Source organism: Anopheles gambiae, chromosome 2 (assembly GCF_943734735.2).
Source record: "Anopheles gambiae chromosome 2, idAnoGambNW_F1_1, whole genome shotgun sequence".
Taxonomy (NCBI): domain Eukaryota; kingdom Metazoa; phylum Arthropoda; class Insecta; order Diptera; family Culicidae; genus Anopheles; species Anopheles gambiae.
In genome coordinates, this window is record NC_064601.1 from 88,974,086 (window position 1) to 88,988,105 (window position 14,020).

At 45.0% G+C, this 14,020-nt stretch overlaps 1 protein-coding gene across 2 annotated transcripts; it reads left to right on the forward strand.

Moving 5' to 3' along the window:
• Positions 1–1,466: 1,466 nt before the first annotated feature.
• On the forward strand, positions 1,467–13,460 carry LOC133392198 (DNA ligase 1-like). 2 transcript variants are annotated; one of them, XM_061651597.1, is made up of 4 exons: positions 1,467–1,571; positions 2,418–2,723; positions 9,599–10,326; positions 10,628–13,460. In XM_061651597.1, the coding sequence occupies exons 2-4, from the start codon at positions 2,684–2,686 to the stop codon at positions 12,353–12,355; spliced, it is 2,496 nt and encodes an 831-aa protein (XP_061507581.1). In that variant the 5' UTR covers positions 1,467–1,571; positions 2,418–2,683; the 3' UTR covers positions 12,356–13,460. The 2 variants fall into 2 exon arrangements, with proteins under 2 accessions (XP_061507581.1, XP_061507580.1); XM_061651596.1 differs by lacking the exons at positions 1,467–1,571; positions 2,418–2,723 and adding an exon at positions 8,768–8,929.
• The last annotated feature ends 560 nt before the right edge of the window (positions 13,461–14,020 follow it).

Below are 14,020 nucleotides of genomic sequence, written 5' to 3' on the forward strand. Positions count from 1 at the left end.
TCAAACGCCTCCTAAAATAATTGGAGGGAAATAATTCCACACAACATCACTAACATCGCCCTAATTGGTCAGACTTAAAGATTTCAATATCATCGATCATCAACCATTTCTCGCATGTTTCTGTACTGTGTGTCATAGATTAGAGTCTAGTATTTAAACTCTTTACTGTTGTACAATTTGGTATTTAAGTACACTGGGACGTCGTTTAAACGGGTACCTTTAATCTGGTTGTCCGTATATCCATATATAAAATTCATGGCAAATTTCAAATATTTTCCTTGAACAAACATGAAGTTCAGCCATGTTATCTGAGCGTCGAGTCCCAATACAGTCTGATCCTGAGTTACGCGGTTTATGCGTTCCCGACGAATCCGCGTAACTCGAATATCCGCGTAAGTCGAATTTCCCTTTTTTTGACTAAAATACTATTGATTGCTCGGAGTTTTTATTATTTAATTTAGTACTTTTATACACTTCATCATTTATTTGATATGATTCGTACAGAAAATTCTAATATTTCAGGCTTTTAAGCAGTTTCAATTTGTTAGCAAACTTGAAGCAAATTGTACTGATTTGATTACATCTGTCAAACATCAAAAACCGCGTCTCTCCGAATCCGCGTAAGTCGAGAACCGTGTAACTCGGGAACAGACTGTAACCCCGAATTACCGGCGATCCACTGTAATACATCGGTATAACTAGGACATCGCATCGTTGTTTTAGTTATTGCAATACTACAATAAAGACCATACAACAATAAAGAGATAAGTTGACAGCTTTGAAAGTAATGAATGCACCACTTTTGCTATCCACCAATAGATAACGCTACTAGCTTATATGTTCTGTTTTTAAAATGCTACAGTCGTTTACCGTTTGCATAAATGGTTCCTTTTAAACCGAGAGCTGGAGTCGTTTAGAACCCTCTTAAGAGTCATTAAAGGGATTTGAAGCGCCTGGACAACCATTTAACGACTAACGACGATATGTTTCAAGATATTATAAACAATACATATCATATTTACGATTTGACATTTTCTCCTAGTAAGTAGTGTAAAGAGCACTTGAAAAAAATAGTGTCCACCGGTTTTTATTTGTGTCGAATAATGGATTCTGAATTTGCAGCATCTAATTTGTTATACAATATCTGACATTATTGATGCATGTGGATGAGCTTAGTCTTAATGATATTTTAAAAAAAATGCCACATCGAATATTCAATAGTTTTCAGTATCCGTATACTATCCTGCAAGTAACATTATTTTTCCAATTACTATTTATTTACGAATTATATTTCAAATGAATTTTCTCAATCACACGTCTCGATCATTAAGAGAAAGTAACGATCGTGAGAGCTTTCCTAAATAACATAGAGAGTGAGAGAGCGAGAGAAAATGGGGAAGAATTCGCGTTCGTGATATCGATCGCTGGCGAACGGTGCTCCGAAATGAGAAAACATACACCCTTGTACTGTATTGCACCCTCGCTCAACCCAGCGCTAGAAGGAAAACCCATTCTCCTCCGGTGTCGGTTACGCGATGATCTAACGAGATCTGCACTCCGTTTCTTCTGGCGTAAAGATTTACATCTCTCGTCCGGTCGGGCGGTTCGCGATCGCGCTTTTCAGTTGTTTTCCCCTATTTTGTTTTCCACACCGCAGGGTATCTCTGTTTTCATTTTAGTGTCATAGTTTTGTGTGTGTTTTGTGTTGTGAGTTTCTAGCTTCATCTATCTAAAGGTATTGAAGCGAGGATTGTATCATTGACTATTTTTTTCCCCAATTTCATCGCTGGTGTCCGGTAGTGCTGTAGTGAGGTTCTTAGTGTACTTTCACCTCGTGTCGATCGTGTAGGTTGTAGCAGGTGCTCACGCACGGTACGCACGAAGACGCGATACAGAGCGTGAGAGCAAGAGCAGTTGGTGCACCCACCAGTTTGCCAGTCCGTTGTTAGATCGCGACGGTCAACAGCTCGAGGTATGGGACTGGTGATCCTATAGAATACTTCCTTGCCCAGATCTCCCACCAGGATCTTCTGTGTATGTGTGCGTGTGCTTGTGTATGTCTAGTATCAATCGAACGGTGTTCACGAAGGAATTCTTCATCGACAAGAATTGCTGACTTCGTAGTGACGCTTTCTGCAACACAGCAGAGAATCCTGCAACCACGCAACAGAGCTCGCACTGGGTTACCGAATTTTTCCGTCCCCTAAGCTCCTTCAAATTGAAACTCGAGGGAAAACAAACTCGAAAAAAAGGAACCGCTGAGCCGATGCGTCAGCTAGTGAGTTTACGCTATAAATAAGTACACCGATACGACAGTGCTGCAAAAAGCAGAAAAACCCCTGTATCTCTCTGTAGCTTGCAGGCGAGAATGTTGGGCGAGAAAGAAAAATACATTTTTATACCTATTTATTAAATAGAGCAAGCAAATCGGAAGTTCAGCGACAGCACGGCAAAAACCTCCCAATCCAACAAACACACACTGACGACACACTTTCGAACGTGTAACGCGCGTGAAGCTGTAAATTCCAGTGACATCAATGTGAGGCAGCAGCAGCAGCAGCAACAGCAACAAACCAAGAAAGTGAAGTTAATTTAGGAATAACCAGAATCGTGCACCGATGGGACTGTGACTGTGAGTGTATATGTGTATTTGTAGTGCGAAATTTATGAATAGTAAATAAACATGGAGAGCGACAGCAAAACGGTACCGGACTCCGCAGAAGGTAAGAAACTGACGAGGGATGAACGAATTTCCAATTCTCAACGTTTCTGCTTTTACAAGTCGACCCATTAATATTCCCGCTTTTCTATCCCGCGATCCTCCTCTACAAGAGGACTCCTCTTCAAGCTTATCCCGCATGTCCTAGTGACCTTAAATAGTACCTCCAACAGCTCCCACCGATCCCCAACCTTCCCAAAGCGTGATCACCACACTCGCACAACCACTCTTGGATATGGCTCCATCGCGTTCCTTGGCCCAGTTACTGCTGTATGTCGCACCTGTTGTCGGTGGGTAAATATGGAATCGACCCTGCCGATCTTCCATCGAGCATTTGGCATCTCCGACCAACGTGCATTATTAAATACGATCGACCACTGTCCCATCTGCGGACGACTACTAAGCACGGAGGTCTCTCTGTGTGTAGGTGCAACTAGAGAAGTACTCCCCCGACCAGACACACACACACACAAACATACTCATCACGAGCACCCTGTGGGGCACTCAGGGCACTGTCTAGGTTTCGTGCATTTCTTCTTGCTTTAGTCCACTCACACAAACCGGTGTCATCCTTGCGGCCATTACACAACCGACCGTAGGCTATATTTATCCCGGCCTAACCCGGTGGGCGATCTCATCGTGAAGTGAGGTTAGCTGGCGGCACCAGCCAAACCGGTTGAACCTCAAAGCTGCCCCGAACCTCCGAGCGGATGATCGAGTTTGATCAAGTGAAGTCGAGGCCATGAAACGACACTCACGGAGGGGATCTCTTTACTAAGTTGACCGATTCCAAAGAGTTTTTAAATTTGGCTGTCCCTTACCACCTACGGGCGGTGGAATGCAATCCAGTCAAAAAAGTGCACCCGCGTTGAGGGTTTATGTGTCGCTTGGGGCGATCAAGATTTGCTGGTGCGTGTGGTACACAAATCACTGCAGTTGAGTTGCGGCGAATGAAGCGAAGAAAAGCAGCCATGGCAGCAACAACGAAAAAAGAATAACACGAGGCAATCAGATCTAACGTGTTGGCCTCGAGTCCCAACCAGAACCGACACGGTGATCAGGGACATTCCTTCTAAATATAGCTTTCCTTTGCAGTCGAACCGTACCCGCCCGTAGACCGGGTAGCGACAATTAAAAATTTGGAAACTGCCACTGGCAGAATTTACTGTAGCCTGTACACTACAACTAGGCAATCTAGGAATTTATCGACTTTCGAACCTCGTAGTTTAGAACATTGCGCACAGGAAACGGGATCGTTGCGCGAATAGTTTCGAATCTTTTAATTCGAATCATCTCATTGACCTCGTTTTTTTCCGTACATCACGCATTTTACATTTAAATAGTTTGTTTAAAATATCCAACCACAGCGCTACAGCTAAATGCGGGAAAACTGGCACAGAAATCGGCCTAAAACATCATCTGCCGTACACTCGCACACCAGAACGTTGTGCTCACTGTCAATAAATAATGGCTGTGCATCTTCTGACGTCCGTTACAGGCCATCATACACACGGGCTGTTAAGAAACGAGCGAGAAAGAAAAAAACATCTTTTTTACGAGGTCGCACTAAAGCTCATCAAAATAAACTCCCCGAAACATCAACATCTGGTCGAATCGATCCGCTCGGAAGGGCCATGAAAAGTGTACCATCTATCTTCAAGCAGACGCTAATACATAGGCATAGGGATAGCAGCATTGGTGTCATCTTCATCGGTGGCATCGGTGATATGAATGAAGGGAACTCGGGATTCGCCCGGTGACCGAGATGCGTCAGTACGTGTTTCGGTGGACTGATTTATCGTGCAGCTCGCGTAAGGTTTAGGGGTGACCCGGAGCATCTGCACATAAAATGCGCTACTACCGTCTGTCTGGATGGGTTGCACACTTGCATTGACCTTGACCTCGGCAGATCGGGAATGCGTATTTTGATATGGGGCTATATATTATTGGGAGATCCTCATTGTGAGATTGCGCTGACGTATAGGGAAAGACGCATGGATTTGTATGTCTGTGAAAATGCAGCATCGTTTGCAAGAATCAAACAAAAGCCAAATATGTTAAAAAGTTTTGCAGAAGTAGTAATAGAAGTTGACAAACTGAGTACAACGTAGTTATCAAAGTAGCAACAACGCGTGTTGTTCTTCATGTTCATTTTTCATGGTTTATTAGCTTTTTTTGTGTCTAATCAGATGGAAATATGCATCTTACTATATGCGCAAACCAAGTTTTCTTGTGTAGTGATTTCTATAAATTCTAAAGGTTTAAAGCAAAGCTATACTTACTTATTTACTTACTCACTCACTGCACGCTGCAAATGCTTTGTAGCTTTGCTGTAGGAGTGCCCGAAACTACTCACAGTCTCGCGCCTTCCTCTACAAATCCGTTATCCTGGCCTCAATGGTGAACGCCTGCACACCTCAACATATAGACCTACTACATCCTCTCTTTACTTGTGGACAGCCAACAAATACTACATGAGTTGTCCAGCATATGACAAAGGTACCGTTATGATCCAAATTACGGACAGCGTCAAATTCTGGACATTCGTCGTGTTTTTTTTATTAATTTTTTAAAATTAAATATCTAGTCCCTGGCTAAACCGCTTTTTAATTTTACATGATTGCCACGATGTACTAGGAACAATGAAAAATGTGTCTGAATATATTAGACATTCATAATAATAACGATATTTGAAGATGTATGTGACGTATACATTGATGGCCGTACGGGAAAGACCGTCAATTCGCTTACCAGTTCTTTGGTTCTATGCATCTACTAGTACAAGCGAAAAAAAGCAATCAAACCCTGTCTTTTTAAGACCTTTGTTCTGTCGGACTAAAATGGCTCCTTCAATCAAAATTAGATGTTCGGAACATAAATTAAAAAAAAAAAAAACAAAAAACAAAAAATGTGTAGCGTGAATTTGAATTTGAAGATTAGAGATTAAATTTTGAGGCTGTCCGGAATTCGAATCAAAACGTTCCTAATTTGAAAGATTTGCTCGAAACGGTCCGGAATATGAATCAAAGTATCGTTGCAATACTGAGACTTTTTTTTTGCAATGTTTCGAGTAAAATGATTCGAAATCTTTTTTTCTCAAATGTAGAAGGTTTGCTTTAGTAAAGTGAGTTATACAGTGGTTTGACCGATTAAAATTGAACTATTAAGTAAATATTAAATGCCACAAATGCCTTAATTGTCCATAATTCGAAGCAATAAGGTACACAACAGCTCAATCGATTTTCGAAATATCAGCAACGTAATGTTTTTAATTTTGCTATCTTACAGTATCTTACAGTTTAAAAAAACGTAATCGATGTTCAGAACGTGATTCTATCTAATAGCATCAGCTATTTTAAGTCTAGGCTGAAAGGTGGTTGATATTCTGGACGATGTTTTTAACAAATAAAACCTACTAAAATGTTACAGTTATCCATTAAAAGTGAAACTTTGCGTAAGGAAATACGTTTTAAATGTTCAATTTTTTTTCAAAATGGATCTTAAATTTTAAGTAGGGTACGCAAACTTCAAAAGTTGTGAACAGAATAAATTGGTCGTTTTTGGCTGTGTTATTTCATGTTGATATGTTGCCCGCGCTGTTATATAGCGCGTTTTTGCTTGTGTTGTAGTTTGTTTTGTAATTGTTAGAGCTTTTTTATAAGAAATGGAGTTAATTTTAACACAATCATCTAATTTTTAAAGACTTTTTATTAAGTTGATTCCTCATAATTTGTTTGTTTCAAAAACATAATTGTATACTTGTCTTTCAAAATTTAACGTTTAACTTTAATAGACAACTTTGTCACTTGCTCCGACTTAAAAGGTATTAATTCTTTGCTTCGTCTATGTACCTGTTATATATTTTAATACTTTGAAGCATACATGTAAGCTATTCTTTCAACTTAAGTTTTTTTAATGTTTGTTGCATTTATGTAAAACTGTAATTACTTACTAAAGACATCAGGGCACATACAAATCCGTACCAATAATAATAATTTACACTAAATTATCTCAAATCGTCTCACAATTCGATGAGACAAATTGCAACATCTCAAACTCAGATCCATTGAAGAAGAAGAAGAAAACATCTGAACCAGATCCAAACCCATAAACAAACAGCAAAAACATGCCAAGCCCGTATCAACATCCGATATTTCATAATGAACGAATCGGTTATTGCCGGTTGACAGCACCGACAGGCTAATAAACGATCGACGCGTTCTATAAACAATACATAAAGGGGAAGGGAAGATCCGTTCAAACAGGCATGGCAAAACTATTCCAACCCAACCATCATGTGCCGAACCCTTCAAGATTGATGCAAGATTATCGTTTTCCTATCATAGAACGGGCGTCACAGTCGATCGGTTCGCTACAATCGGAAGTTGTTCTGCATGAAAAAGCAGAAACAGCAAATCCTCCACGGCGTACTTGCTCGTGCAGTGCAAACTCTTCAGTACATGTGCGTACTTTCGCCCAGAAGTTCAGTAGAAAACAGCCTAACATCCCGAAGAAAAGCTTGGTGAAAATGCGTACAGTTATAATTACAATCATTACGATCCATTACCGTCGTAAAATAACGACCAGTCTTTAGTTCAGTGCCAGTCACTACTCGAAATGCGACCGAAAGTAGGTATAGAGTTGTAAGATCTGTCTCATTGCCCGCGTGTTAAAAATAACCAAACTCACTTGCGTGTTGCTCAGTGTCGTGTTCGTTGAGCCGTTGATTGTCTCAGCGGGGCGCGTTTTCCAACCGCTCCTGCACTGGGATGCGCGCCAAGGACAACCAACCGCGATCGATCACGCGGAAGCGGTGGCTGTTTAGTGCGATTCGGCGCCCTAACCCTACGACTGTCCATGACCTTCCGCCTTCGTGGCGCCGTTCCTTTGAAGCAGGGCGCGTTACGTAACGCACATCCCCGCCCGACGTCACACACCTCTTGTCCCGTTTCCGATTGCACTCCCCCGTTTACGTTTTCCCGGAAGCCGGAGATGTTTCTGGCAAACGAGCCAATTTTTAACCGCCCGATCAGTCGATCGGCAAGTGCCGTTCCATCGGCAACGTAGCCGAGTGCAGTGTGAGTTTTGCGTATTTCGCGAAAATTCAAACCATTTGACGCCATTTGGCTGGGAGGCACCGAAACATAACCGCGATGCTTTCCAACACAATCCGAACGCCATCGGTGTGCGTCACCCCGTTTACGGACAGGATGTGCAATTAACAGAACCGAACATTTCCCAACCACCACCTTCCCTTCTGACACAGCTTCACCCTCGCTGCCCGTAGGCAATGATGTTGCGTGGAAGCGCCAAACGGAGGGATTGTTAAACGCTTGCTACACACTAGCCAAGCATCTTCGAATAGACCCACCAATCTGTCCAAAAATATCAACCGTTTAGTGTCTAATGTGTGTGCGTGTATTTGTTAGCTCTCACGTGAAACACCCACAATTACAGCGCGAATCTCACTCTCCCGTGCCGGCAGAATTTATCATTATGTAAATATTGAGCCGCCCCGCATTACGGCAAACACGCCACACGCCTGAACGCTTAGTGCTGCTGCTCAGTGGTGAATGGTAACGCTGAACGAGGAGCATTGCGAGAGTGATATAATCGTTAAATAGTGAAGCATTTGTTGATGCTGCTATCGTTGTTTAGAGAAGCTTCTAGTGCAACAAATACGGGATTGTGTGGAGGAGATTGTGAAAGTGGCAGAGTACCCCTGCATCGCACGTGCACTGAGTGAGAAACTTTACATTTTGTTGAGGAATACGCACGTGTCTCTCTTGACTGTCCCGTCTTTCAAGAACGGTACCCGTTCGGGTACGAAATCGGAGATGAAATGATCGTTCTGTTCTTCGGCGTAATGGCAAACTACGGTAATGCTTTCGACGATCATGCGCACAGCGCCTCGCTGGGCCTCACAATAACACACAACCGTGCCGGAACAGGATGCACAATCGCGCGGTCTGGTTGCAGTTTTGCCTTGGAGAGACATTTGCTCTGTTTACGTTGACGAGACGATGCTCCCACACGCACGGGGATGGAGTTTTGCGATGGAGTTTCAGACACGCGGCTCTCAGCCAGTTGGTCAGAGAGCTGCATCAGACGCTAGACACGTCCTTTTGCTGTGCAATTTTCCTTTCCCATAGGCATCGGCAATGAGTCCAAACACGATAAAGCTACGGATATTCCATGCGTTTAGAAAATGTACATAAAAATGGCAGTGCCGGTGTTGTGCAAATGTGTGCCCAATGTGTGTTGTTAACTGCAGAGTTGGCAGGGTGTTCGAGCTGGGCAGCCTAATGTGAGGGATTGAAGCAATGATTCCGTTTTTCGTGTGTGCGCCCTGTGCGGTGCTACATTTTCACCCACCTCCCATCCATCCATCCATCATCGTCGGCTCTGCGAGCAGTTTGTGCACGTTTATTGCGCGCTCAAACAACCCACAGTGCTCAATGTTAATGGAATTAGCACTTACTGGGTCGTGAGAGTGCAATGCGGGGCAGTTAAAACGGGATGCTTACGAATGGGGGGTTTTTGGCTACCAGAGTACCGTGTAAACGAACGTAAAATGGCAACATCTTCTCGCTACAATATAGCAACAGCTCGTCAAAAGATTGAATTATTACTCGAAGCTAGTTTCACTTTCGACACCCAATCCATTTTCGCGCTACTTGCAGTGTGCAATTGCACCCACTAACACTCATTTGCATCACACCACACATACCGTGCATCAAATTCGACAGCATTGAGAATAAAAGTGTTAACCACGTTTCGACACCTCTTCTCATCTCGCAATCAATTAGCGTACCCGAGCGAATACTAATGATGCTATTCTACTTTTGTTTACCTTTTTTTGTACCGCCCTCCAAACAGTGTCTCTGCGCAGCCCTGGCGAGCCGGAATCGACCGTACTGGAGGAGCAGCGGACGGGGATCGTAGCTGAGCTGACCGCCGTATCGGTGGCCGTTGCTGCGGCCGCGTCCGACAAGTCGACGAGCGATCGCAACTCGTTCGCCGGCAATTTGGAGGGCGCGCTGAAGGAAAAGAACATCCCGGTGCAGAAGAAGCTCTCGCAGGACGAAGAGGAAGAGGAGCAGGAGGAGGAGGAAGAAGTAGAGGAAGAAGTTGAAGAGGAGGTTGAAGAAGAAGAAGAGGAAGAAGAGGAGGAAGAAGAAAAATCTGCGGCAGAAAAGTCGAAAACAGTTCCATCACCGACGCCAGCAGAGAAGTTGGATGTTAAAGAATCTTCTGAGCCAAGCCTTCCAGAAGAAGAGAAAAAGGGTATCCAAGCGGTTGAAACGATCGTTAGTAACTCGCCCACTGAGAAAGCGGTAAAATCAGAACCCAAAGAGGAGGATCAGAAGGAAGAGCTTAACGCAGAAGAATCTGAACAGAAAGCGGAGGACAAGCAGAAAGAGCTTATCGCAGAAGTACCAGAGCCAGCGAAGGAACCTTCCGCTGAAGCGTCGCCTGCGAGCGTGACGTCACCCGGTGAGAAGGATTCTGAAGGGGAGTTGAAGGAGCATGGCGATAAGCCGATGGTGCCACCGCAGACGTACCTCTGGGAGGAGATTAAGAAGTCCAAGGAACAGGTAAGCGATGTAAGGTATCGGCCAATTTTGTGTGTCTGTGCTTTAGTGTTTTGGGCAGATCATCGAAACAAAAAAATACTCAATCGGCTTCCTTATTCGTTGTAGTGTAGTAGTGCTTGAACCATAAAAAGGGGAGATCAATTGGACGTTAATGTTACTCATGCGCCCTCGCTTACACTAACCCGGCATACAATTTTCGACCAGAGATGCTTGTGTCAATGTGCGCTGCGTTGCTTCCAATGTTGAAGAAATACTAATTCTTTGTCATTTTTTGTTTAACACATATTATTTGACACGTGTAACCCACTAGGGAGGCTATCCATGGACACACCTGTACAAAGGCGAACCGGTGGAGGGTGCGGAAGCACAGCAACCACCAACCGAATCACCCGCATCGAACCGTCGACGAAAGGTTGATGGTGAAACAGAGGTAGACGAGGAAGAAATACTCGCAGAAAAGAAGATTAAGGTCCAGAATGGGGAACGCTCCATGGACATCGAAGTGGCGACCACCTCGAATGGACACTGTGAAGAACCTGAGATGTCGGAAGCGGCCACTAGCTCCAGTGAACCAAAGCCACAGTCACCGAGGCGCAGCAGAAAGCGGGCGGCATCGCACGAACCGGAATCCCCGAGCGGTCGCCACTCGGTAAAGCAGGAGATCAAACACTTCCTGGATGAGCATCCGGCGATACGCAGCTTCAGCAACAGCCTCACCCGACAGGGCAAGAAGACGCGCACCTTCGTCAGCCGGTCGCTCGAGCGGGCAAAATCGATGGCCGACCGGGGGCTGGATCGGGCCCGGGTGCAGATGAACACGCTGCGCCGCAAGAAGGCAGCATCGGAACCGCGCGGCATGCCCGACCAGAAGATCTTGAATCTGCGCGAATCGCCCCGGCTGAACAATCGAGAAATTCCAGCGTACGTTGTCCGCCAGCCGAGCGACGAAGCGATTGCGGCAGCGGCGGTGGTGGATGAAGAGACGATCGTGAAGGTTACGGTAGAAACGGAAGCGTCCAAGAGTACGGTAGTCGTACCGGATGAGATCATTGAGCTGCCGAAGGACGAGGAACTAAGGCCGCAGCAGGTGGAAGAGCCCGTTATGGAGGTGGAAGTGTCGGCACCGCCGGTAGATGACACTGCCGCAGTCGAGGATGATCGGTACGAAATTATTGAGCCACCAAAAACGGAAACAATCGCTAGTGTGCTGCCAGCGCCGGTTGAGGTTCCCGAGTCACCGATAGTGCCGGTGAAAGCTAAACCACCGCTGAAAGCACCTCGCAAGAAGAAGGACCATCACTACGAAGATATAGACGACTTTGAGCCACAGCCAAAGAAGGAACCGGTAGCGGAAGCTGCCTCTCCGGAACCGGTCACAGATCCTAAGCTGAAACGTCAGGAGCACATTAAGGAAGGGTTGGACCCGATCCTGGGAGAAATGTTGGGTAACGACAAGATCAAGATATCGCTCCAGCTCCAGGACGAGAAGTTCGCCGACGACATGCTGACGTTCGGTCGGCGCAAGCATCTGGACGAGATATTGCAGCAATCGTCCGAGGATGAAGGGAAGGAACCGATCAAGCTGGCGAGCAAAGGGCTGTTGGCACCGATATCGTCCATTGATTCGACGTCCTCCGATGAGGAGGCACGTCGTACCCATCTCAGCACGCTGGCCGAGGAAAGCGATACGGGCAGCATCGATGGTGGCGCCTCACCGTGCAAGAAGCAAGACTCGCTCAAGGACTCGGAGTTGCCCCCGGTGGAAGAGTGCAGCAAGGAGCTGGAGCTGACGCCCGCCGAGGAACATCTGCTGATGGAGGCGGAAAAGGCAGCGCAGGAGAGCGAGTCACCGAAGCAGGCCGAAAGTCCGGCAGCTCCAGCAGTGGAACCGGTAGCGGAACAGGAATCGGCCGCAGTACCGGTGGTGGAAACGGACCAGCCAAAGGTTGACACTCGTTGGTCAAAAATGAGGTACGTAAAGAGATGCTTTCGTTTGCGCTTTTGCTTGCGATCGGGGTGCTGTAGAAGGAAGGGATGATCTTTGTGTAGCGTAATAGCGTGTAAGTGTTCAAGATCAAGTAGTAGATCGGTGCAGATTTGTAAGCGTCTTATTAGTAACTGTGTCAAGTATAGGCTATATCTTGTGCATCGCGACAGTACCCTACTAAATGACCCTAATCGGAAAAAGGGAAATTCTAAAGAATTTGCAACAAAACCATGATTGCGTCAACACATCACCCAAAGCCTCCCAGCCGTCTAGATCACAGACCAAGACGGGACCGTGTTACGATAAAAGAAAGGAACGAAACAGTACGCCATCCATCCTTCGCTAATAATAGGCTAAGAGTGCTCTGCAGCCAAAGCCGAAACTTGATGTGCTATTTTCGTGGTTGAGCGAACTGTTGCAAAGCCGCTATTGGCACTCGGGGAGCGGAAGCATGTTGTACACCCCGCTTTTCATTTTTTCGTTTTATTCACCTGAGTAACTCGAGTGTTTGAAGTACTCGCATCAGGATAGTTCTATGGGTGCGCCTTTCACAACGGTTCTCGTGTTTGCAATTATGAATGAGACACAACGGTACGGAACTCAACGTTTGACGGATCGTTGACACTTTACCGTTGAGGAATGAGTTCACCGGTTGGGACACAGGTAGGATGCAAAACGGATGAGTCAACCGTAAAGTTTTGACAAGGTGCCAACACTAACATCCACTAAGATCCCTTTTGGATGTGTGCAAAGTGCAATGCAGTGGAAGGCATGGAAGGTTTGCGACGTACTGGGAATGGATGAGACTGTGACACGAGACGGTAAAAGATTGATGGCAACTGCAATAGTGGCAGGAACGTGTACATCAGATCACTATTAAATGGTCTTTGGATGTGTGTTTGGACGGGGGACTGTACAAGCTACAGAGGAGTGTGATGAACATAATGGTCTTTTTCTAGCTTGTTGCTTGCTTTATAACGGTAATAAAGGGGTTGTTGAACGTCCTGAAGGTAGAATAACCGATCCAAGGTCCATGAGGGGTTTCCGCAAATAATGTATGTACGTCTCTTTATTTATTGACATTTGTTGCTTGTACACCTGTCAGAAATTTGTTTGCTGTTTCTTTTTTTTAATAAATCCTGGATATTGAATTTTATACATCGCAAGCCGTTTGCTGTCTTCGTTCTGTTGGATGCGTAGAATGTATACGCCATCCAGCAAAACATTTCTAGAAGCTGCTACTTGGTGTCACGCTAAGCGTTTGATCATACACAAAACAGGTCATGATTCGTATCCCATCTAGACCCGAAATTCTCTCATGTGTGTAAACATCAACAGTATTCGGCACACTCACAAGCCATTTTCTATCCTATATCAAACAACCGTCCAATGTTTTACGAAAGATAAATAGGGACAGTGTTGGCTCTGTTTGGTAAACGATTTTCATGATAAACGACCACTTCCTTCGTTTGAATCCAATTTATTGTAAAAAAGAAAACATCATTTTCATAACAAATGCTCTCCCACATTCGCTTCCAAAGTTGCCTCCACGATCACTCACAACAAATGCGTGCGGTACACATTTACAACTTTTCAAACAAACGATGCCGCCCCGACGAGCAACACACAAGAGAGAAAGAGAGATAGTAAGAGAAAGAGAAAGAGAGAGAGAGAGAGATAGAAAAGAGAGAGAGAGCGTGAGGGAGTGCTCTAGGC